Source organism: Rutidosis leptorrhynchoides, chromosome 2 (assembly GCF_046630445.1).
Source record: "Rutidosis leptorrhynchoides isolate AG116_Rl617_1_P2 chromosome 2, CSIRO_AGI_Rlap_v1, whole genome shotgun sequence".
Lineage (NCBI taxonomy): Eukaryota > Viridiplantae > Streptophyta > Magnoliopsida > Asterales > Asteraceae > Rutidosis > Rutidosis leptorrhynchoides.
Genome location: NC_092334.1, coordinates 51,971,585 through 51,997,329, shown reverse-complemented (window position 1 = coordinate 51,997,329; position 25,745 = coordinate 51,971,585). Strand labels below are relative to the sequence as shown.

The 25,745-nt window shown below is 34.0% G+C and overlaps 1 protein-coding gene across 19 annotated transcripts; it reads left to right on the top strand.

The window, feature by feature from the left end:
* The first annotated feature begins 1,779 nt into the window (after nt 1–1,779).
* On the top strand, nt 1,780–17,108 carry LOC139894328 (uncharacterized). 19 transcript variants are annotated; one of them, XM_071877557.1, is made up of 14 exons: nt 1,780–2,088; nt 2,172–2,233; nt 2,402–2,538; nt 2,913–3,068; nt 3,782–4,243; nt 5,323–5,532; nt 5,713–5,802; nt 5,887–6,043; nt 7,560–8,057; nt 13,112–13,658; nt 13,741–14,293; nt 14,412–14,649; nt 14,767–14,872; nt 16,849–17,108. In XM_071877557.1, the coding sequence occupies exons 6-9, from the start codon at nt 5,496–5,498 to the stop codon at nt 7,645–7,647; spliced, it is 372 nt and encodes a 123-aa protein (XP_071733658.1). In that variant the 5' UTR covers nt 1,780–2,088; nt 2,172–2,233; nt 2,402–2,538; nt 2,913–3,068; nt 3,782–4,243; nt 5,323–5,495; the 3' UTR covers nt 7,648–8,057; nt 13,112–13,658; nt 13,741–14,293; nt 14,412–14,649; nt 14,767–14,872; nt 16,849–17,108. The 19 variants fall into 19 exon arrangements, 2 of the variants coding, with proteins under 2 accessions (XP_071733658.1, XP_071733659.1); XM_071877558.1 differs by having other exon boundaries at nt 1,782–2,088; nt 5,734–5,802; XR_011774931.1 differs by lacking the exons at nt 7,560–8,057; nt 13,112–13,658 and adding exons at nt 15,605–15,694; nt 16,208–16,258 and having other exon boundaries at nt 1,815–2,088; nt 5,734–5,802; nt 13,744–14,293.
* Nucleotides 17,109–25,745: the final 8,637 nt, after the last annotated feature.

Below are 25,745 nucleotides of genomic sequence, written 5' to 3'. Positions count from 1 at the left end.
TTATTATTATTATTATTATTATTATTATTATTATTATTATTATTAATTGTGTTATTATTATTGTGTTTATTATTATTATTATTAATATTATTATTAGTTATTGTTATTATTATTATGATTATGATTAGAATTATTATTACTATTATTTTGAAAACAATACAAATTATTATTATTATCATTGTTATTAGTATTAGTATCATTTTATATTTATAAGTATTATTATTAATGTTATCATTATTATTACTAATATGATTATCTTTATTAGTATTATTATTATTATTAAAAAGTATTATCATTATTATCATTTTTACAAAAATTATCATTTTTGCTATCATTAAAACTATATTATTATTATTATTATTATTATTATTATTATTATTATTATTATTATTATTATTATTATTATTACTACTACTAGTATCATTATTATTATTATTTCTATTATGACTATTATATCAGTGTTGTTATTATTAATATCATTATCATCAAATACAACTTTTATCTACTATTATTAATAGTATTTTACCAAATAAATATTATGTATATATTCATAAGTAATATTACATAAAAGTATGTAATAATCACATTAACAATTTTTATATAAATATTCAAATATAACAAGTTAGGTATTTTAATATAATACTAATCAAATATATATGTGTGTGTGTGTATATATATATATATATATATATATATATATATATATATATATATATATATATATATATATATATATATATATATTAACATAACCATATAAATATTAATCATTTTTGTATACACAAATTAAATATATACGATATATAATTTAAGATATAATATATAAATTTGTTTCGATTACGAGTATATGTGTTAATATATATACTTGATATAGGTTCGTGAATCCGAGGTCAACTCTGCACTTGTTCAGTGCCATCATACACATAATTACTACGAAACATAGTATCGTGAGTTCATTTGCACCCTTTTTATCTATATTTTTGGGCTGAGAATACATGCACTATTTTATAACTGTTTGACAAAACAGACACAAGTACTAAACTTTATTCTACGTGGGTTTGAATCAAAAATCCCCTAGCTTGGTAACTTTAAACGTTGGTCTTTGTACCACTGGCGCGAATCCTAAAGATAGATCTATCGGGTTTAACACCCCCACCTAGTATGTTGTACTAGTCAAGGATTTATATTGGCTTAGAATAACGGGTGTTTAGTACTTCGAGGTTAACTTCACGCACTTGATTCGGTGTGCTTATTATAACGAGGGGTAAAAACATTGTTAAGGCTAGTTACCGGTTGCTCACAACTTATAGAATGCTTTTTATACACTGCGGTGTATGTATATATTTATTGAAACTAAATCTTGTGGTCTACTATATATATACTGAAATCATGGTTTATGATAAACTTATGAACTCACCAACCTTTTGGTTGACACTTTTTAGCATGTTTATTCTCAGGTATTACGTAATGCTTCCGCTGTGCATTTGCTAATTGCAAACAACATTACAACGAGTCATTTATGGATAATTTGAAAGACTCTGCATTCAAAATCAACACTGTGCATCATGTCAATACCTCGCAAGCGATTTTGGCTGGGTGTCACAATATCTAACCTTTCAAATCTGTTATTTTTCAATCAATTTTTTGATCTAGGGTTCAATTGAACATGAATACATCTCGTGATTGAACCTTAGTTTGATTTTATCTAACCTTTCACATTTAATATTTTTCAATTATTAGTGACAATCAAAAAATAAACTGTATTACTGATAAGCAATGTATTTACATTGAGTTATACTATTTTTTTTTCTTCCAATTTTTGTGTTCATACAAGACATTTTAAGATAAGGTAAATTGAAGCTTGATTCAAAATATAGATCAATTTAGAAGAGGCATAATTTGGAAGAGGCAGAATTTGATTTAACTGTTTATGGACCTCATGAGTAGTAATATGAATATACAACGTGCACCTTAATTTGATGAATCCAATGTTCTTTGAGGTTTATCTATGATGCTTAGAAGCTGCTAGCAGTTTCAGTCTATTTTATGTAAGCTTGGATAAAAGGTATAATTAGGTGATGGTGAAAGGTTAGTGTTTAATTTCTTGTGTATATTCAGGGTTTAATTTGTGGTTTAATCCCAGATGTATTTTTCTGATTTGGTTATTATAGGGTTTTCTTCAGCGGCTTACAAATTGTTTGATGAATTGCCCAAGAGAAAAAGATTACTATAGGTATATATCATTTTTTTCTGATTTCGTGCTTTTCAGTAATAATATGGGTATAATGCTAAAAGTTAACTTTTTCATCCTTTTTTCAACAACAAAAAGGATAACTTTTTTATCATGATTTCGTGCTTTTCAGTTATAATATTTACATGATTATATTGATTTCATTTTAAGGTTTTGTGGATGGACCAAGTGATGCAACTGACTGAAAATGGAGTAATTGACACGAAAGCGTCGGTAGTAGAAGAAGAACTACTTCTCTGTTCTGCTTAAAATGAAGGAGTAATTGACATTAAAGCTTCAGTACTGAGGTTTTTGATAACCTGGCTCCATGTCTATTATGTCAAGTATTTTAAAGGAGTATCACTTGTAGTATATTTGTTCATTTATTTTGTAGTATATTTTTCCATCTATGTTTGAATCAATTAGTAAATGACTATATCAAATATCTCAACAAAAACTTAAAACATACTCACTATCATCAATTCCTTCTTCATCTATTTTGCACAATAGAAAGGATAGAGTTATACGTAAACTTATAGCTCACTAAACGAACATATCAGACTATTGAAATATAGCTTTGAACATATATATCTTTGTACATATAAGATCTAATATAATTGAATTTATTTTCAACTTGTTTTGGACTTTTAGTCATGGTAATAACTTTGTTCATGTTTCCCAGATGGTCAGCCATTGTTGTCCCCATACTTACCAGCAAGAAGTGATAATGTGCACTTTACAAAAACGACACTCGCTTTGACAGTGAGGATATCCAGTTTATAGACGTTGTGAGGCTGGTAAGTTTATCGTGAATACAAGGAACCAAGCTTGACAACAGGTAATGATCATTTTAGTACAGTTCTCTTAAAGTTTGTGATGACGTCTCATTGTTTCAAATGGGTCACTAAGCTAACTGTTGTTTCAAATGATTCAAAACATATAACAAGTCGAATGGGAGTAACCAATATGTTTAAAACATACCAATGGGTCAGATCAAACCAGCACAGTTGATTAAAACATATAATAAGTCAAAACAATATGTTTAACCAATATGTTTAAACAATGCCAAAGCGTCAAAATAAAATGTTTTAGACATACCAGCACATTTGTTTCAATAATGTCAAAACATATAGCAAGTCAAATAGGTCAAAACAGTATGTTTAAATCATATAACAATATGTTTCAAATGGGTCAAAATATGCAACAATGTGGGGCTGATTAAGCATATAAAAAGTCAAATGGGTCAACGAAATATGTAACATATAAATTTTTTATGAAACATGTCAGACCGATAGATTTTTCTAAAATCAAACCAATATATTTACCTAAAATTACGCTTAAACTTGTGCTAAATAAGTTGAGTTCACCTTTATCTTAATTAAACAATCTCCTAAATGGTTGCACTTATTTGAATTCTTATATAAAATTTTAATAAGAAAATAGGAGATTAAAAATTAGTCACCTGAAATGAAAATATACTGTATGATATTTGCTATTTGGAACAAGGGGAATGTGTAATTTTATATCAATGATGAACTATTCTCTTTACAGTGGTCAAGATTATGTGCAGTTGCGATCAGGCAAGTGAACGGAGAGGCTTATATATCACAGAACAAAATTGTACGTAAACTTCGCATCAATACTAATAGATACCATTAGGATGATTGATGATCCATTGATTTAATAACCTTATAATCCTACCACTACACAATTCTATTTTTTTCTACCGCTAAAAGGTTATTTTTCTAAAAAAAATTACATAAACAAAAAGCTACTGCTATCATTCATCGAACCAAATCCCTATCGTCGGATTCCCAAGAACAAATTCACAGTGCAATCGCAGAAATCAGGTTTAATCGCAGGTGAGTATCTCTGATTTAAGGCTTCGATCATTAGGTTTTTCATATATGTTCTCTGGTTTTGTGCTTCTATTATTAGGGTTTACATAACTTGGTGCAAGCTGAAGAACAAATTCACAGTACCATCGCATAAACCATCTTACATTAATCGCGGGTGAGTATCTCTAATTTAAAGCTTCGATCATTAGGTTTTTCATATATGTTCTCTAATTTTGTGCCTCGAGGATCCAATACTGATAGGAGATGTTAACCACCCTTTGACCTGCCTTTTAAGCTGACTTCGTGTTTGATTATTGTCTTGAAATTGAGTTTGGGTATATTTGTGTTGAAATGAGAATTTATAACCCATTTGGGTCATAAGGATCTATTTTGACCTGTATGTAGGGTTTTAAGAAACTGAAGTCCCTTAAATGTTTAAAATGTCATTTTTGATTTGTGACATGAATTTCATTAGCTCAGCTCATCCAAATTGAAATTTGACATCACAACAAAAACGTTTTAGTATTGTAATAAAAGTGTCAATAATGAGCCTCGGGCCTACTTTACAAGGTCGTAAGTTAAAAGTCACTAAGTTATGGTGAAAGCTAATAAGTGACTTAGAAAGTAGACCCTACGGGCTTTAAAATGACATATGACATATGTGGGTTGGTCGAATATAAACGGGTTTTAAATGGCGTTCAAAATGGGACTTGGTGGCTGAGATTTGTTATTGGTAACAGCGACTAAAATAACAGCACCACCACCACAACTTTTGGGTGTTTTAGCAAAGGTGTAACTTTTAAACTTTAACTCCGTTTTTAGCATACAAGCTATTCTCATCTTCCATAAATTTCTCAATTCTTTTAATTTGTCCACCTATATCAAAGGGATTTAATTTAAGAAGGATTATCCGCATTCAATTGATGTTTGACCTAATTCGAATCTTCTCCAAAAAAAAAAAAAAAAAAAAACGCAAGTTTGTTAATCATAACTCCTAATTAGCATAAGAGTTGATGATCAAATTCTATCTCTTTCATTATCTCATACGAGTTCATCGACGATTCTTTCCTACCAAAATAGTTTAAAGGTATGAGTTCATATATTTGTTCATAGTTTATATTTTAAGTTTCTAATTGATTTGGATTTTTTGTATGGATATTTCATTTTCATATTTTCTGTGTTTATACATTTGTTCATATTAAGTTTGTATTTTTTTAATTTGATATCGTTGAAATTAATGGTTCATTTTGTTAGTTTTTAGGTTGTGATATCTTCAAAGTTATAATTGGTAAATGAAGAAATCAAATAAATAAATGATCAGACACATAGATTTGAATGTGCATCAGCTTCCTCATGGTCTACACTTCCGAACAGGTCATTTCCAATGACAAAAGTGTACTTGTGTTATTCTGAAGGAAAATCCGCAGATGGCCTGTGGGCAAGTTTTACACTCTTTACACCAGTGTAATATTCCTCTATGACTCTTTAAGGTTATAAATATTTTGCTTTATTGACATTTGTGCTTTGATTAATTGTGAAGATTTTTGACCTGAATTTGGATGGTTGTGGGTTTGAGTTTTATAAGTATAAGATTCTTATAATAGTATTATCAATACTAATTGATCAGGCTTGGACATGTTTCAGTTTGTCAAGTGACTCTTGCAGATATCAAACGAAGCATTTCGACAAAGAAATCAAAGAGGGATGTTAGTTACCTTAGCTGCACAAGACCCGGTGACCTTAATTATTCACGATCTCAATCGATCACGAATGTTCTCAATATGTTGACTGATGACTATGTACCTATCTGTGTAATAGGTCAAAGTGGTGGTTTTCAAAGTTTGTGTACAAAATGTATGCCTGGCCATAGGATGTACGTGTTGTCTAACACTTTGTGTGAGAAGAAGCTGGTTATATTCACAAAACACATAAACACAAAAGGATCAAATGAACGTTCCAATGGAATTTTGCTCAGGTAATCTCTTAATTTTTCTTTTAAGTTTTTATAGATGATAACCAAGCGGGCAATGAGATAAAGCTGCAAAGTTTGAGTCTTTATATGGATAAGTGGTATTAAATGATGATATATGTTACTACAGGATTCAAGCTATAAAAACTAACTCTTCTTTGAAATTTAGTAGGAAAAAAATCAGTGGCATCAATTTGATTAATATATTTTTGCTTAAACACTTGATACTTAACTTTATTAATTACTAAAGTATTGTATATAATAAATAAAATTATTTCAACTTCAATCGCTAAGATTAATAGTTTGCAAGTATGTATTTTAATCAAAAATTTCATTTCTTTATGTTTAGATTTGTTATAGTGAACCAAGCTTTCTCATTAATAATCGTTATCATTCCTTACTCCTTAAAAACCCTTACCACGCACCCCCCAAGAAACGATGTATGATTATTGGTTATGGTGCTTTATCAAAAACACTGCATCAAGCTTTAATTGTTGTAATTTTAGGGACTTTTTATGTGATTTCTATCTTAAACCATATAGTACACAAGGAACCACTATAAACTGTTGATATAATTAAAATATATATATATATATATATATATATATATATATATATATATATATATATATATATATATATATATATATATATATATATGTATATATGTATATATATATATATATATTAGTTTAATTGTTATAATTTAGAGGCTTTTAATTGTTTACATTCAAGAACTTCCTAACTATGAAACTGTTGCAAGATTCTTGGGATGTAGGGAACATAAAATTTTGAATGCTTTCAATTTGCATATTAAGTTGTTGATTAACGTACAGTTGAGGAGAAAACACAAGGAACCATAACCAAGCCAAAACACCGTAAATGCATATTGTACAATGATGGTTTCCAAAAACGATAGATTGGTAAGAATTTGCAACGACCAGTTTCATGATTCACGTTTGGGGTGGCAATTTCAACATATTTTCTCGACAATTAATTTTAAAAGGTCGAGTATGAATAAATTTCTTAATGGGTAACGAGTTGAGAGTTGTCTAAAGTGTTACTGAAAATAAATATTTATCTGTTAAAACTGTTTTAAAAAGTTGTTTACATCCTGTTACTCAAATACATCGAGACAAATCATGTATGCTTTTCTTGGGCATAGGAGGGATTCCATGGGTCATATGTCCGAGGTACGCCTTTCTTGGAACGTATTACATGTTATGTTTTATTTTATGCAAATAGCCTCAACAAATTTATCTTCATTTTTTTGTTATCGAGATCTCTCCTATAAATAATAAGAGTTTAGTTGGAAGCCTCGTGACAGTAGTTAAATGGTTTGGTTCCTAGGTCGTTTCATATTTTTTAACTTCTTGATGGAGCGCGGTACTGAATCTGTCAATTAATAGGCAATCAAACGCACCCTTAGTTGAACCATATGCGTCTTACCGTTAAACCGATAAACATGCGGACACGACTTTGACGACTTAGGGAATTGACGGATATTTTAATTTGCTTGCAGGAACATTTTTCATGTTCGCAAGCATGTGTTGCTTAACTGTTTGGTTCGTTGCAAAGTTACTTCCATAAACCCAAGGGCCGGACTCTAGAAGAAGTACAAGCATCTATTAACCCATTAGCAGGGAATTTGCGGTATTGTCTCATGTTGAGAAACATTCGAATTACACTTGTGTATTATGTTAGGAAGAGGGGATCGCCTGGACGTTGGGAGATATAAATTTGAGAGAAAAACAACTCTATTACTCACAAGAATAGATTTACAGAGTATTACAAAACTCTTACAAAAAAACTCTCAAAACTCACACACACTATCTAGGTTGTGATTACACTTCTCTGAGTGATTTGGGATGATTTACAACTGAGGTTTGCACCTCTATTTATAGTAAAAATTCTATGGCGGTGGAATGGTGTGAACGGAGAAGGTTGGCGGCCGTCATCGTCATCAACTTTGCTACTTCCATATGAGTTGTCAAGGTTGCCTACTTTGAATATCTAGAAGGTGGGCTTCTAGATTGTAGGCTGGAAATCTTCAATTCTCCCCCTCCAGCCGAATCCACGAACATTCCAGTTATGTCTCTGCATAACTCCAACTTCTCTCGAGTCACCACCTTTGTTAACATATCCGCAGGATTCTCCTTTGTATGGATCTTCATTAGTCTCAACAGTTGTCGATCAATTACCTCGTGTATCCAATGATAGTGAATATCAATATGTTTTGTACGAGAATGGTACATGGAGTTCTTGCTCAAATCTATAGCACTTTGACTGTCACAATATACCTTGTACTCCTTTTGCTTGATTCCAAATTCTTGGAGATAACGCTTTAACCACAACATTTCTTTTCCAGCTTCTGCGGCAGCAATATACTCTGCTTCAGTTGTGGATAATGCAACACACTTCTGTAGTCTTGACTGCCATGAAACAGCTCCCCCTGCAAAAGTGTAAATGAATCCTGAAGTAGATTTTCTACTATCAGGATCTCCGGCCATATCCGCATCTGTATAGCCTTCCAAAATTGGATTAGCTCCCCCGTAACAAAGACATAGATTCTTTGTACCTTTAAGATATCTGAGAATCCATTTTACCGCATTCCAATGCTCTTTCCCGGGGTTGGAGAGAAAATGACTCACTGTTCCCACTGCATGAGCAATATCGGGCCTTGTACACACCATCGCATACATCAAACTTCCAACTGCTGAAGAATATGGTATTGAAGACATCTCCCCGATCTCTTCCTTGGATGAGGGACAAGAACTCTTGCTTAACTTGAAATGGTTGGCTAATGGAATGCTAACAGGTTTGGCATTGTTCATATTGAAACGTGAAAGCACTCGTTCAATATACTTCTCCTGAGATAGCCATAACCTTCTATTCTTCCTATCTCGGGTAATCTGCATTCCCAAAATTTGTTGAGCCTGTCCTAAGTCTTTCATGTCAAAAGACTTAAGAGAGTTCTTTCTTCAGCTGGTTGATCTTCGTTGCGTCTTTCCCTACGATCAAAATATCGTCTACATATAGTAGAAGAGCAACGAAATCTCCTTCAGAAAACTTCTGAATGTAGACACACTCATCTGCTGCAGTTTTCTTGTACCCTTGACTCACCATGCACGAGTCAAACTTCTTGTACCACTGCCTAAGTGCCTGCTTCAAACCATATAAACTTTTCTTCAGCTTGCATACGAGGTTATCTCCTGAAACCTCAAAACCTTCTGGCTGCTCCATGTAAATTTCTTCATGTAAATCTCCATGAAAAAAAGCTGTCTTTACATCCATCTGTTCAAGCTCCAAGTTCATACTTGCGACCAATCCAAGTATGACTCTAATTGAAGTCATCTTGACTACTGGTGAAAATATCTCGTCAAAGTCAATTCCTTTCTTCTGTTGGAATCCTTTGACTACAAGCCGTGCTTTGTATTTCACCACTTTTCCGATGCCATCCTTTTTCAGCTTGAACACCCATTTGTTTTTCAGTGCCTTCTTCCCTTGTGGAAGTTCTACGATCTCATAAGTCTGATTTTTCTGCAGAGAATCCATCTCATCCTGCATTGCGAGCAACCATTTTTCTTTATCCTTATGAGTTACTGCTTCATGAAAACTCTCCGGTTCTCCATCTTTAGTAAGTAGAAGGTACTCGGATTCTGGATATCTACTCGATGGAATCCGACCTCGCTCAGATCTACGAACTTCTGGAACATTCTGAGGAGATCCACCATCATCTTGACCTTGTGATGGTGCTGGAGCGTCTGGCAGATGGGGTTGTGGCTCCCCCTGCTCAGCACCGTCATTTTCCTCATTATCTTCTACTTCTGGCATTTCTTCTTGCACTGAAAATTCATTTCTCATGAATGATTCCGTTGTTGCCTCTGGCACCTGAGCAGCAACATTTGACTTCTGAGATATTGTGGGCTTTTCAATATCTTCTATTGTCTGGCTTTCATGGAACACCACGTCCCTACTTCTGATCACCTTTTTCTCCTTTGGATCCCATAATCTGTATCCAAATTCTTCATCTCCATAGCCTATGAATATGCATGGAGTGGTCCTTGCATCCAGCTTCTGCCTGAGCTCCTTGGATACATGTGCGTACGCCAAACATCCAAATACTCTTAAGTGAGAGTATGATGGATCCTTTCCAGACCAAAGTTTCTCCAGAACTTCAAAATTCAGTGGTACTGATGGAGATCGGTTGATCAAATAATAAGCGGCTCTGACTGCTTCTCCCCAGAATGGCTTTGGCAGCTTAGCCATACTGAGCATGCTCCGAACACGTTCCATGATTGTTCGGTTCATTCTTTCTGCTATACCATTATGTTGAGGGGTACGTGGGACCGTCTTCTCATGTCGGATGCCATATGATCTGCAATAGGCATCGAACTGCCTGGAAGAGTATTCACCGCCGTTGTCGGATCGAAGTCACTTTAACTTCTTTCCTGTCTCACGTTCTACCATGACATGGAACTGTTTGAAGTAATCGAACACCTAGTCCTTCGTCCGTAAGAAATATACCCACACCTTTCGAGAAGTATCATCGATAAACGTCAGAAAGTATCGATTGCCGCCAATTGATTCAACCTCCAAGGGACCGCAAACATCAGAGTGTACCAGACTGAGTAACTCTGATTTTTTCGTTGAAGAGGAATTAAACGAGACTCTATGTTGCTTACCAAACAGACAACGATTGCAAGGATCTAGTGCAGCATCCTTGTCTACATTGATAAGCTCCTTCTTTATTAGGGTAGACAACCCTTTCTCACTCATGTGACCGAGTCTCTGGTACCATAAATTTTGTGAAGCCTCCTTTTCTGCAACATTAATACTGTCTGTGCAGATCTTCACATGAGTCTTGTGCAGTGTGCCACAAATGTGTCCTCGAGCGACTATCATAGCGCCTCTTGACAATTTTCATGTGCCTTTACTGAAATGACTATCATAGCCCTGTTTGTCGAGAGCTATCCCAGAAAGTAAATTCAGCCGAAGATCTGGCACATGGCGGACATCCTTCAGAGTGATTGTGTTCCCAGAACTTGTCTTTATCCTGACATCTCCAATTCCGACAATCTCAGCGGAACTGGAATTTCCCATCTTCACAACTCCAAAGTCACCAGCTTTGTATGTTGTGAAGTATTCCTTGTATGGAGTCACGTGGTAGGAAGCTGCAGTATCTACCACCCATTCTGTTTCTTCTCGTGAGACGTGAAGGCATGTCTCATCATGGGTTGAACAATAAGCTACATCACCAGAGATAGTCACTAATGTTTCTCCACCCTTATTCTTCGGCTGTGAACTGCTTTGACCTTGTTCCTCTTTCAATCTATAGCAGTTCTTCTTCATATGTCCCTCTAATCCACAATGATGGCATTTATATGTTGGTTTTCTGCCATCAGCTGACCTGCCCCTGCTCTTGCTTCTGCCTCTACATTTATTTTTGCTACTCATTCGCTGTCTCCCCCGATTCACTGTGACAAAGGCATGGGTCTGATCTGTGCCCATGTCCTTTCTCCTTGCCTCTTCACTGAATAGGGCATCCTTGACCATTGACATGGTAAGTTTGCCATTCGGGGCTGAGTTGCTGAGTGTTACTACCAGCGTTTCCCAACTATCGGGAAGGGAACTAAGTAGCAGTAGCGCCTGAACTTCATCGCCAAGCGGCATCTCTACAGAAGATAACTGGTTGACCAAGCTCTGGAACTCACTGGTATGCTCGGCAACTGAAGTTCCACTTTTGAGCTTCATGTTGACTAAACGCCTCATCAGCAGGGCTTTATTCCGAGCAGTCTTGGCCTGATACATGTCCTCCAACTTTTTCCAGAGGACATATGCGTCTGTCTCTTGTGCAACATGGTAGAAGACACTATGATCAATCCATTGACGGATCTGACCAATAGTTTTTCGGTTTGATTTCTTCCGCTCTTTCTCTTTGGCAGAATCAGGGTTTATACCCTTCAATTCAATAGGATCGAACAAATCCTTACAGCTGAGGAGATCTTCCATCCGAGGTTTCCACAGCGTGTAGTTTGTGGCTGTGAGCATAATCATAGCTCCGGAAGATGATGTTGACTCTTCTGTGGACATTATCACCTTACAAATAATTTTTTAACACAAACGGGGTTGAATTGTAGAAAACAGAGATCACCGTTACGTCCGGAACGGTTGAAAATGGTGGAATAGACACTTCGCGGCTTAAATTCCACTTACGGGGCAAAATTATAATTTTTATAAACTTCAGGGACCAAAAATGAAATTCTGAAAATTTCAGGAACCAAATTGTAAAATTTCAGAATTCCTACAGTACCGCTACAGTACTGCTACAGTGACTTGCTACAGTACCGTCAGTTACTACAGTGAATTGCTACAGTGATCGTCTTCTTCGGCGAAAATTCCGGCACCGGTCGTCTTCTCCGGCGAGATTCCGGCGAGTTGACCAAACTTTGACCGCGTTTTCTGGGCTTGTTACAACTCCGTTTAAGTCGCCGTTTTTTGCGTTGGACTCGGTTCGACGAGACGAATCCAATGGTACACTAAAAATTGAATTTTGAGAAAACTTCAGAAGACCCAAAAACTCAACCAACGTCTCTAACCTGGCTCTTGATACCACTTGTTAGGAAGAGGGGATCGCCTGGACGTTGGGAGATATAAATTTGAGAGAAAAACAACTCTATTACTCACAATAATAGATTTACAGAGTATTACAAAACTCTTACAAAAAAACTCTCAAAACTCACACACACTATCTAGGTTGTGATTACACTTCTCTGAGTGATTTGGGATGATTTACAACTGAGGTTTGCACCTCTATTTATAGTAAAAATTCTATGGCGGTGGAATGGTGTGAACGGAGAAGGTTGGCGGCCGTCATCGTCATCAACTTTGCTACTTCCATGTGAGTTGTCAAGGTTGCCTACTTTGAATATCTAGAAGGTGGGCTTCTAGATTGTAGGCTGGAAATCTTCATATTATTTGTATATAACAATAATCATGTTTCTATATAATTTAGTTTGCATAATGAAATTAATGATTTTTAGTGTTTAGACATTTGTTTTACATTTCCTCCAGGTACATCTATCTTAGATTGTTTGATACTGAAATTGAAAGTTGGAAGTTTGTACCCAATCTGATGTTTTTGAATTTTTATCTTACATTTTAATGAAGCGTAGAATTCTGTAATTGGAATCAATGAAGCGTATGTGTGAAACCCTATACTTTGGGATCTTCAAACGTATCTCTTAAACCTATGTAAGGGTATAAATATCTTTGCATTAAGAATCCTAAAAAAGATTAGTAATTATTTTTCGTGAATTAAATGAAGGGTTAGATTTGATTGTATTATCTTGATCTGATGGATAGGATTTAGTTTGAGGGCTCAACTTAAAATTTTATTTCACATTTAAGCTTTTGTTATAATAAGGAGAGAGGAGATTCTTTTACTTTTGGAATAGAAGTTGCTCCAAAAGATATGGCCTTAATTGCGATAGACATTATCCTGATGAGAGGATTCATTTTCACGGTGGTTGTATTTCATGGAATTATAGATCTGTCTCAGTGGCGAAATGTTGACTATCAAATGAGGCTGAACATAAAATACTATTTCTTTCAACAAGAAGTATATAATATATCCATTTGTTTATCTTCATCTTGATTCCTTTTGTCACAAACTAATGTATTGCTTCCTCTACCCTATAAAGGAGTTGTTGTCAGTTTTGCGTAGAAGGTCGTGGAGAGAGTTGATGTTAGTTTTGCGAAGAAGGTCATGGGCAAAGATGCAGAAGTTGAACCTGCAAATGAAGCAACAGATCAATAGTCCAAGTAGATAAGTATTTTATATATTTGTTCCAGTTTCACTCAAAAAGATTGAATTCATTTAATCACCAATAAAAAGCTATACATGTATAACAATTTTTTAATTTTGTTTAGCAGTTTTAGGAATTAAATTTTTGTGGTTTATAAATGTTGATGTTAAATGTATATCATTTATCTTGTCAATTACAAGATTAATCAATCATATTCAACCCTATCATAATAGCCCCGATGTTAATTTAATATAATTTTTTTAAAAAAATCCTGCGAATTCGCGGGTCTTTGACTAGTTCATCATTAAAATGGGACTCATTTGCACAAAATAATTGGCAGCGGCGACACAATTCAGGTTACACTCTAGAATAAATTGGCAAACACTTTTAACCATGGAAACATGACCAATCTTGTGGTTCATTGGGGACTGGCAACACCAGAAATTATGTAAGTTCTTTTCATTCTTGTTTTTTATTTTTATTTTTATATTCTGTTCAAGCTTTTAAAAATATCACACAATTTCATATATGTCAATCACTATGTAACTATGTTTTTGATGGTGTAGAGGATAAAGTCAATGCAGCTTCGGAATTTACAAAACGGAGTCAGCTTCCTGCACTGTTAAAAGATCAAATTTTGTCACACATTTGTTTGGATTACAAAACACAAGAATTAAAACAACAAGATATCTTAAATTGTCTGCCAAAAGCCATCCGAGCCAGCATTTCACGCCATCTGTTTTACCCAATTGTTCAAAACGTCCAATTTTTCGTGGCATTTCACATGAGTGTCTCTTCCAACTGGTAACCTTATTTTTTTTTTATTTGAAAATAAATATAGGAATCATGTTTGTTATATTGTTAGTTGTGTCGATGAACATTTTTAAGGGTTAATAACGAAATTTCATTAATTGTGAACAGATTTCTGAAATGGAAGCAGAGTATTTTTCACCAAAAGTTGTGATTTACAAAATGAGACTCCGACAAATCTATTGTAACATCCCGTTTTTCCCGTACATATTTAAAGGTACAAACTTAATTATTAGTACGCTTATAACTTGTTCATTTATATGATTAAAAGACCTATGTATTAGTTATTGTGTAAATATATGTATACAAATATGTATGTATGTATATATATATATATATATATATATATATATATATATATATATATATATATATATATATATATATTTAGAATATATGCGTGTATAGGTATATGCATGAGTCTTTGTTGATGATAAGTCTTGTGAGACTAAAATATGAAGTTTAGACGTGCATAGGAAGCGTAAACATAGTTTACAAGTTGAATAAATCGTTAAGTTGTGTAAGTTGTCGAATGGCTCAGTTGAAGGCAATTGTCGCGCCGCGGAAGCCTTTGTCGCGCCGCGACATTGAACTCAAACCAGAGTCAGGAGGCATGATAAGAAGGGTCGAGTTTTCCTTTATATGTCGCGCCGCGGAGAATGAGGTCGCGTCACGACAAATAACTAGAATCTGAGTCAGGAATGATTTAAGAAAGCTCGTAAAATACGTTAAACGCCGCGCCGCGACAATTGAGGCCGCGCCGCGACCCACTGGGTGAACTGTTTCCGGATTTTGTTTTTAAAATAAGTGGTTCAAGGGCAAAATCGTCATTTTACGTCTAGATCTGGTTGGAGCACTAAATCTCCACAACTTATCCATTTTATTCATTTCCATTTCCCTTTTCTTTATCCATTTACTCTCAAAACTTAAAAACCCATTTGATTTCAAGTGAGATTTGAGAGTGGAGATTGGTGAATCAAACCTTGGAGCAAGAATTAAAGTCGTTCTCCTTGTTCTTAGCTACAAGAGGATAATGTTGGTAAGTCCTAACTCCATGTTTTGAGTTTTAATTAGTTTATGCTAGGGTTTGGTTCATTTGAAACTTGTAAGACCCATTTGGGGGTAATATGGGTGGATTTGGGTTAGGTGATAAAAGGAAACCCTAAATAGCCATAATCTAGGGTTTGGTCTTATGATTTGGGGTTGTAAGTGTTAAATGGTGTTTTTAGTCACTAATGCACTTGTAATTGAAGGAAGAATTGTAAATGGGTCATGTTTGACTAAAATTGTAAGTTTAAGTATTTAAAATGGGTCAAAAGAGTAATGTTGACCTAGTTTGGGCGAAATGAGTATGAATTACCCTAAGTTTGAGTTAGTTAAAGTTAATAGACTTTAATTCGCTAGCTTTAGTGATTAAAGTTGAGTCTTGGCCATTTATGGGCGGTTTTGATGTAGTTGAGCCATTTAATGCAAATTGGGTCATTAAATGCTCAAGAGTGAGTAAGGTGGTAAATTCCACTTGTTGTGTATTAAATGTGTACTTATGTACTAGGTACTTTGCTCGAAGCATACGGAAGCATTAAATCATCACCGAATCGTTAAGGTGAGTGGAATAATTATATGCGTAGGTATATAATGTATCTAATTGTTGTAGCGTGAGATGTGAAGTGTCGAGGTGTTAAGACACCACGTTTCACGTGACGAGTGAAGTGTCGAGGTGTTAAGACGCCACTCGGAGTGAAGCATCGAGGTGTTAAGATGCCACTCTAAGTAATTGACGGGTGAAGCATCGAGGTGTTAAGATGTCACTCGGGGTGAAGTATCGAGGTGTTAAGATGCCACCCGGGGGTTAGTGATACGAGGTGTTAAGTACACTAATGGATGTTGTGAACTCCGATGGTCTTTCGCGGGCACCATTCCCTTGTACAATTGGTTAACCATGGTTATTTGTGTTGTAAGCGAAGGCTTATTATATTGTTCGAGTTATATATATATATATATTTATGCGATTGTTATGCTAGCTTGTGGTATTGGAGGTTGGTAGCCTCGTATGGATGATAAGCTAATTGTGTTGCTAGCATGTATTTCGGTATGTATATTCGAGTGTTTGCAAGTAGGTATATTATATATGTATGTGTATAATTATTGCATTTACTAAGCTTTAGCTTACCCTCTCGTTGTTTATCCTTTTAGATGCAGGTGCGGATAGGGAAAAAGGGGTTGTTGGGCACTAGGTGTCCTTTGATGATGTTTCGTTGGAGCTTTTGGAAGTTGGCCTAACGTTTTGGATAGTTTAGTCCCAAACCATGCTCGAAGTGTCGTTTGGATTATAAACTATCATTTGTAGTGGGTCGAACTTGTATTAAACTTAATTAATGGCCTTCTTGCCTTGTAAACATTTAAATTGTGGTACGTTTTAAATGGAACTTGTGGAATGGTTTACATATTTAATTGGCGCGTAAATGTGTATAAATAAAAAAAAATTATCGTATGGAATACGGGTTGGGTTGTTTCAAGTGGTATCAGAGCATGGTCTAAGGGATTTAGGCGACCTGAGATAGGTGCCTAGACTTAGGCTTATTTGTGTATGCGCTTTATGCGGGACTTGTAGGAGACGGGTCGGACCGGGAGTTGATTAGTGCTTAGGTTTATGTGAATTAACCTTGCACTAACTGTTTTGTGTTGTCTTAGCAATCATCAAGCGAGATAGACGTTGTACTAGCGAATAAATGCGACGTGATCGCGTAACAATGATTAGCTACCATTGTTACGGGTTCAAATCGTGTCAAACAAGCGATGTACGACGATTGTTGAGCAAGATGGGGGTAGTGTGGTGTATATGAATATACATAGGTGTTAAGTCCTTTAGTTTCGTTGCTTAATTTACTTCGTTTTATAGAATGAAGATGAGAAATGGACACGACACCAATGATGGAAGTACGAGTGAGGACGATGAACTCACGACCAAGGTTGAGGCCATCTTTAAAAGGCTAAAAAAAGATTTTCTTGATGATGTTCGAAAGGTTTTCCAAGAGTCGGTTGATGGGCAAGTAACCGAAATGATAAATGAGCGAATGAATGCCGCGATCGAGGAGGCATTAGAAGCTAGAAACGTTCATCCTCGTGGTGAAGGGGGTGATGGTAACGGTGGGAATGGAAGGCGGGACTTCCATTACAAAAATTTCAAGGATGATCAACCCCCGATGTTTAATGGGGTACGGGATCCGTTGAAAAGCACATATTGGATTTCCGATATCGAGGGAGCTTTCCGTACCGCGGAATGTCCTCCCGAGAAGAAGGCGAGGTATGGTTCTAGTATGTTGCAGGAAGAAGCTAAGTTGTGGTGGGATGATAAAATCAACTTATATGGTGATGAGCAATGTATGAGTTTGACGTGGGAAGAGTTTAAGAAGGAATTTTTCAAAGAATACCGAACTTCTTCCGATCTTGATAGAATCCGGGACGAGTTGCACAATTTGCAACAAGGTTCAATGGACTTGGTTACTCTCAAGTCTACCTTCTTGGCAAAGACTCGTTTTTTGTCCGGAATATGTTGGTGACGATCACAAGCTAATGAAAGATTTCTACCGTACCATGAATGATGAGTATAAGGGTAAGATTAGTCGGGGAGCGGCTAAGTCTTTTGAAGAGTTATTTGAATTGGCTCGGGGTTTTGAGCCGGAAGTTCCTAGGAGAAGTGATTTCACTTTTTCTAAAAGAAAGTTTGAAGGTTCCAGTCATTCTAACTTTTCAAACAAGAAGAATAAGAACAAGAAGGGTTCCGAAAGTGTCAATAGCGTGAAGAAGGGCGCTTCCGGTGGTTTTTCTTTTTCGTGCTACAATTGTGGGCAAGCGGGTCATATGGCTCGTGATTGTCCGAAACCATCTTCCGGAAACAAGCTCACTTGTTTTAATTGCGGTAAAGAAGGGCATAAGAAGCCGGAGTGTCCCGATTTGCGAAACGATAATGTTAAGCGCCTAGAGAAGGCGGCGGGTACGGCTAGGGGTCGCAACTATTTGATGACGAATGATGAATCCAAGCAATCCAACGAAGTTGTCTCAGGTACTTTTATGGTTAACTCTAATCCGGCAAGAATTCTATTTGATAGCGGTGCAAATTTATCGTTTGTGTCTCCAAAATTTGTGCCTAAACTTAATAGACCGTTAGCTAAGGTAAGTCGTCCGGTAGAAGTCGAAATAGCGGACGGCAAAACGGTGCTAGTGGTTGATGTGTGTAAAAATTGTGATGTCGTGCTTGGTGCCGAAAATTTTAAAATTGATCTCATCCCGATGACTTTGGGTGATTTTGATATCGTTGTTGGTATGGATTGGCTCGATCATAATAGAGCCGATATTGCATGCCATGAAAAATTTATTCGTGTAAAGACCCCAAGTGGGGGAGAGTTAATTATTCACGGTGATAAATGGTGAAGACTTGTGCCGATATGCACTTTTGCACGGGCACGTCGTTTCCTTGTTAGTGGTGGCATGGCTTTTCTTGCCCATGTTGTTGATACTCGAGATGAGCCACCATCCATTCGTGAAATTCCGGTGGTAAATGAGTTTGAAGACGTTTTTTCGGATGAGTTACCGGGTGTTCCGGCGAAAAGACGGGTTGAATTTCGCATCGAGTTGGTTCCGGGAGCTACTCCCATTGCTAAAACTCCTTATCGTTTAGCGCCGACGGAAATGTAAGAGTTGTTAAATCAAACCCAAGAGCTACTTGAAAAGGGTTTTATCCGATCGAGTGCTTCGCCATGGGACGCTCCGGTTTTATTCGTGAAGAAGAAGGATGGTAGTATACGGATGTGCATCGATTATCGGGAGTTGAATAAAGTGACGATCAAGAATCGTTATCCATTGCCTCGGATTGACGATTTATTTGACCAACTCCAAGGTGCAACGTATTTCTCTAAAATCGACCTACGGTCCGGCTATCACCAAATGCGGGTCCGTGAGGAAGATATTGAGAAAACGGCTTTTCGAACGCGTTACGGGCATTTTGAATTCGTAGTTATGCCTTTTGGTCTTACGAATGCACCGGCGGCATTCATGGACCTTATGAACCGAGTGTGCCAACCTATGTTGGACAAGTCGGTAATTGTGTTCATTGACGACATACTTGTCTATTCGAAGAGTATGAAGGAACATGAACATCATTTACGGAGTGTGTTAAAGACGTTACAGAAGGAGGAAGAACGAAAATGGTATTCAAGTAGACCCAGGGAAGATTGAGACGGCAAAGAGTTGGGGACGACCGAATACGCCTACGGAAATCCGAAGTTTTCTCGGATTGGCCGGTTATTATCGTCGGTTTATCCAAGACTTTTCTAAGATCGCTTCTTCATTGACGAAATTGACGAGGAAGAACGCGAGATTTAATTGGGAGAACGAGCAAGAAATTGCTTTTCAATTGCTAAAAGAGAAATTGTGTCAAGCTCCGGTGTTAGTGTTGCCGGAAGGTGTGGAAGACATGACGGTGTATTGTGATGTCTCTCTAAATGGGCTCGGGTGTGTTCTAATGCAAAGAGGTAAAGTCATCGCTTACGCCTCTCGACAATTAAAGGAACACGAAACGAGATATCCGACTCATGATCTTGAGTTGGCAGCTGTAGAGACCCGTCCTAATCCATCTGAACGAAGTCCATATCGATTAAAAACGATTCACAATAGTTGATTACATCGCGAGGTACTTGACCTCTATATGATACATTTTACAAACATTGCATTCGTTTTTAAAAGACAAACTTTCCTTACATCGAAAATTGACAGGCATGCATTCCATTTCATAATATATCAAACTATCAACGACTTAATAATAATCAAGGTTGTAAAACTCGCGACTCGGGGAGTACTCGGCTGGAGGTTTTTGAGGAGTAATCGGCGACTCGGGGAGAACTCGGAGGAGTACTCGGATGTTGACTTTTGTTGACTTTTCTAATATAACTAATTATTTTCAATCTATATGTATAATATATCAAGTATGTTCATGTTATTTTGATTTTGTTAAACTTTAGGGACTTTTATTGTCATTTGCCAAAAGTAAAAGAAATTAATCTAAAGTGAATCTCTTATAGCTGTCAGTAAGTACAAGGCTGGTATTATATATATAAATATAAATAAATATATAATATAATTTAATAATTATAATATATATTTAAATATAAATAATGGTATATAATATGCCTAGAAAATAGATGGAGTACAGATTTAAGCAACTTACAGAGTAACTTTTCTCTCTCTCTCTTATCTTCTTCTCCACAAAAAAACTTTAATAAAATTCAAAAAGTCACAGCAGATTTAAGCAACTTACGACCTACTTTGTGACCGGTTTCAACTTGTTTCCTTCCTCTCTCATCTTCTTTTCTTTCTCCTGTCATTTCTGGCGAGATCTGAATAATTGACCGCCGTTGACCGGCTGTTCACCGCCGTTGACCGGCGGTTGACCGATTTATAGGCCGAGTTAGCCATCGAGTTCTCGGTGAGCTACTGAAAACGATAACTCGGCGAGTTCTCGCCGATTTAATCCGAGTTTTGCAACCATGATAATAATCTTGATAAACTCAACGACTCGATTGCAACGTCTTTTGAAATATGTCATGAATGACTCCAAGTAATATCTCTAGAATGAGCTAATGCACAGCGGAAGATTTCTTTCGTACCTGAGAATAAACATGCTTTAAAGTATCAACCAAAAGGTTGGTGAGTTCATTAGTTTATCATAAACGATCATTTTCATCAATTTAGTAGACCACAAGAATTTCATTTCCAGTTCTCATAAATATACGTCCCATGCATAGAGACAAAAATAATCATTCATATGGTGAACACCTGGTAACCGACGTTAACTTAATGCATAGAATATCCCCAAAACAGAACCTCTCGTCTGTATAATAATCTCGAAGTACTAAAGCATTCGTACCCCGAATGGGACTTGTCAAGATCCATAGATCTATCTTTAGGATTCGCGTCAATCAGGGGCCATTTCCCTAAATTCTTAGGTTACCAGACTTGAAGGGCGATATTCGGTTAATAATCCAACCATATAATGTAGTTTTTGATCACTTGTGTCTATTTCGTAAAACATTTATAAAAGCAGCGCATGTATTCTCAGTCCCAAAAATATATATTGCAAAAGCATTTAAAAAGGGAGCAAATGAAACTCACCTAATGTATTTTGTAGTAAAAATACATATGACGACATTGAACAACTAAACAATGCAGGGTTGGCCTCGGATTCACGAACCTATATCATTTGTATATTTATTAATACACATAATTGAAATTGAATAAATATATATCAATTTATTTATTATATCCTTTTTATATTACTAATATATATATATATATATATATATATATATATATATATATATATATATATATATATATATATATATATATATATATATGTTTCATATATTTATTTTGTATATAAAGATATTAATTTCTTTGTTATGTTTTAGGTATTAAATATATCCTTATAAATATATATCTATTATTTGCTTGTCAAAATTAGTAATAATAGTAATACTATCATAATCTTAGTAATGACAAAAATAAATAATAAAAAAAATGTTAATACTTAATATTACTAGTAAAGGTAATATTGTTAATAATAGCTCTATTAATGATAATAATAGTGATATTAACAATAATACCTGTGAAAATATTAATTTTACTATTAATGATAATAACAATGATATTAATATTAATACTTGTAAAATATTAATTTTGTTGCTAATGATAGTTATGATACTGATAATAATACTTGTGATATAAATAATAATACTTATGTTAATATTAACAATTCTATTATTTAATAAAAGATACTAATACTAATATCTATGAAAATGATAATAATTTATATTACTTTCATAATAATACTACTAATAAACATATTCATAATAATAAGATTAAAGTTTTAAATTTAATAGTAATATCCTAATTAATACTTATAATAATAATAATAAATATAATTCTTATAGTTATGATAATAATAATAATAATAATAATAACAATTATAATTCTTGTAAAAATAACAATAACTAATAATAATAGTAATAATAACAATAACAATGATACTAAATATGATAACAATCATCATTTTCATATATTAAAAACAATAATACTAATAACAATAATGGTAACTAAAATCATAATAATGATAATTGCTACTTTATTAGTTATGATAATTATAATAACAATAATAATTAATAACAATAACAATAATAATAATAGTAATAATAATAATAATAATAATAACAAAGGAGAGTAAACTACCTCATAAAGCATGTTCTAAAAAAAAAGCTGCTGCAAGACTCGAACCCAAGACCTCTCGCTCACCCCTAACCCCCTAAACCATTGATCCATTACAGCTTTTCTGATTATTTCTAACTCTTAAACAATTTAACCCGATAGTATTTCTGTTTCCCTTATCTTCTTCTTCGAAATTTAAATCAACCAAAAACCCTAATTCGTTCCAATTGAAACCTGGAATATGTTCCTTTGAATCTCAAAGATATCGACTATCATCATTTGGAACAGAATTGCTTCTAATATAGTTTGCTAATATCAAAATCAAATATAAACAGGTGCTGTAATATTCTAATAGAACTCCAAAATTAAAATCGATCGTTGATGCGTTTTTAAGCTTAAATTGTTTCATAAAACATATATTAAACCATCCACTAAACGCTCGTAAATCATCTATATACCTTAAAACACAACAATCAGCACGAATTCGATCAATCTTCATTCATTTGACTTTTTTACTTCACACCTTTGACTCTAAAATTCAACTTCAATTCATTGAATTAGAACCTAAAACCCTGCGTATAGATTCATAAAATGAATCTAATGAACTCTGTAATTCTTAATTTTGATGATTGAATCGAATTCAGATTTTTGGCTAATCAAGTCGTGAACAGCACCTGAGGTATATTTATTTGTTTTTTTTTTATCTCTCTCTGCTTGGTTATTCAGCTGTTAGCAACGATATATAGAGGGTGTTTGTATTAATCGAATAATTGAGATAGCAAACAAGAATTTATTGTAGATTGTTGTGTAGTGAAGATTGATTGACCAAGTATCACGAGGAGAGATCAGAGGAAAGAGAAGTAGGAAAAAAAAAGTGAAAAGGATGTATATCATTTCGGTACAATTATATCTATATAAATTAAATATTATTTTTTTAATTTTAATAAATAATTAATAATAAATACACTAATATTAAAAATACTAATATTAATGAAATAAAAAAAATGTTAATTTTTAGTAACAATATTATGAATAATCATAATAATATTAAAATTATAATTTTTCTACTATTTATAATAATAATAATATAACAAATTAAGTATATATCAATTATATATATAAGATTAAAATAACCATATAATGATATCATTATTAATATTAATATAACAATTACATATAACAAATTTCATATTACGACATTTAATTCTACAAATACTAATAGTAATAATAATATAACAACTATAAATAAACTTGTAATATATTAATATTACAATTTATTAATTATGTAATATTATATTATATAATAACATTTATTTAATATTTATATATTTTATATATATATATACAAATAATTATTAATATAATTCATATATATATTTATATATTTATTTTAATGGTAACTTAACTATTTTATTTATTATTATTCCTTTTTAATTCCAATTAATTTATGTGTATTTGATTACTCAAATATTATATATACTCATATATTTATATTTATATTTATATTTAGATTTATATTTATATATATTTACATATTTATTTACACACAATTGTTCGTGAATCATCGGGCATAGTCAAAGGTCAGATGTATACATGAACACATTTCAAAGTTTTTGAGACTTCATCATGATAGACTTTGCTCATCGTGTCGGAAACATATAAAGATTAAGTTTAAATTTGGTCGGAAATTCCCGGGTCGTCACAGTACCTACCCGTTAAAGAAATTTCGTCCCGAAATTTGAGTGAGGTGGTCATGGCTAACAATTAAAATATTTTCATGACGAATATGAGTTGATAAATAAAGTTTTGTTATCATTGAGTAATATCGACGAAACGATTCGATTATTTGAAGAGTACGAATGAAGCTATCACAAAAGGGTGAAATGAATAAATAAAGTTTCGTCTTAACTTTTGACGCAGTCATTGTTGAATTCCGGAATTCAAGGGATTTAAAGAAAATCTTCGAAATCTAAAAGATTTGATTCTTCGACGAGTAAGGAAATTAAGATCACTATAATTAAATACGATGATCTGCCTAGATTACTCTGTCTGATTTTTCCATTATAAATTAAGCTCTTCCGTTCCATTATTCTCACCATTCCTATACTTTCTTTCTTAGTTCATACATCCAAAAGATTATGAAAATGCTTAATCCAGTTCTAATCCTTAATATTTTCTAATTATCTTTTCTGTCATCCTTCTTTTCAATCTTCCACCAGAAAAATCTGTTTACTTATACTATTACCTTGGAATGATACTATTCTTAATTATACTGTATATTTATATTGCTATTCATATTAATATCCGTAGTTTGTAACCTTCGGGTTGTTATTGGGCTTTATATTTTCTCTTATATTTGGAGCTCTTTGTCTTTTTATTATCCTCTCGATCTCTAGTAAAGCGAGTAATGGTCCAGAATTCATAAGTATGGAGTTTCGAATGAACTTAATGTTCTAAACGAGAAAGGACGTAATAGCACGATTTGACTTGTCAAATTACCAGAATCACTGAGAATAGAACTATCAAGAATATATTTTCTTGATATGTTCAGAAGTTAATCAGAATGAAAGAGTTATGTAACATGACACATGATGATGTTATAATCTGTGAATCATCATGTTCCATTTAGAAACTCAGCATGACTTACTGTAATATAATCACATTGATCAAGTGTCATTATATTATACTAACTCATGCATCAGTTCTCAACATTACTTCAATAACATTCATATTTTAAGCTCGAAGTTTACAGAATATAGAACTAACAGTTTCTATATGATGTAACACTGATAGTACGGAGAGATTAATGATTTCAGATAAGAATAGTTATG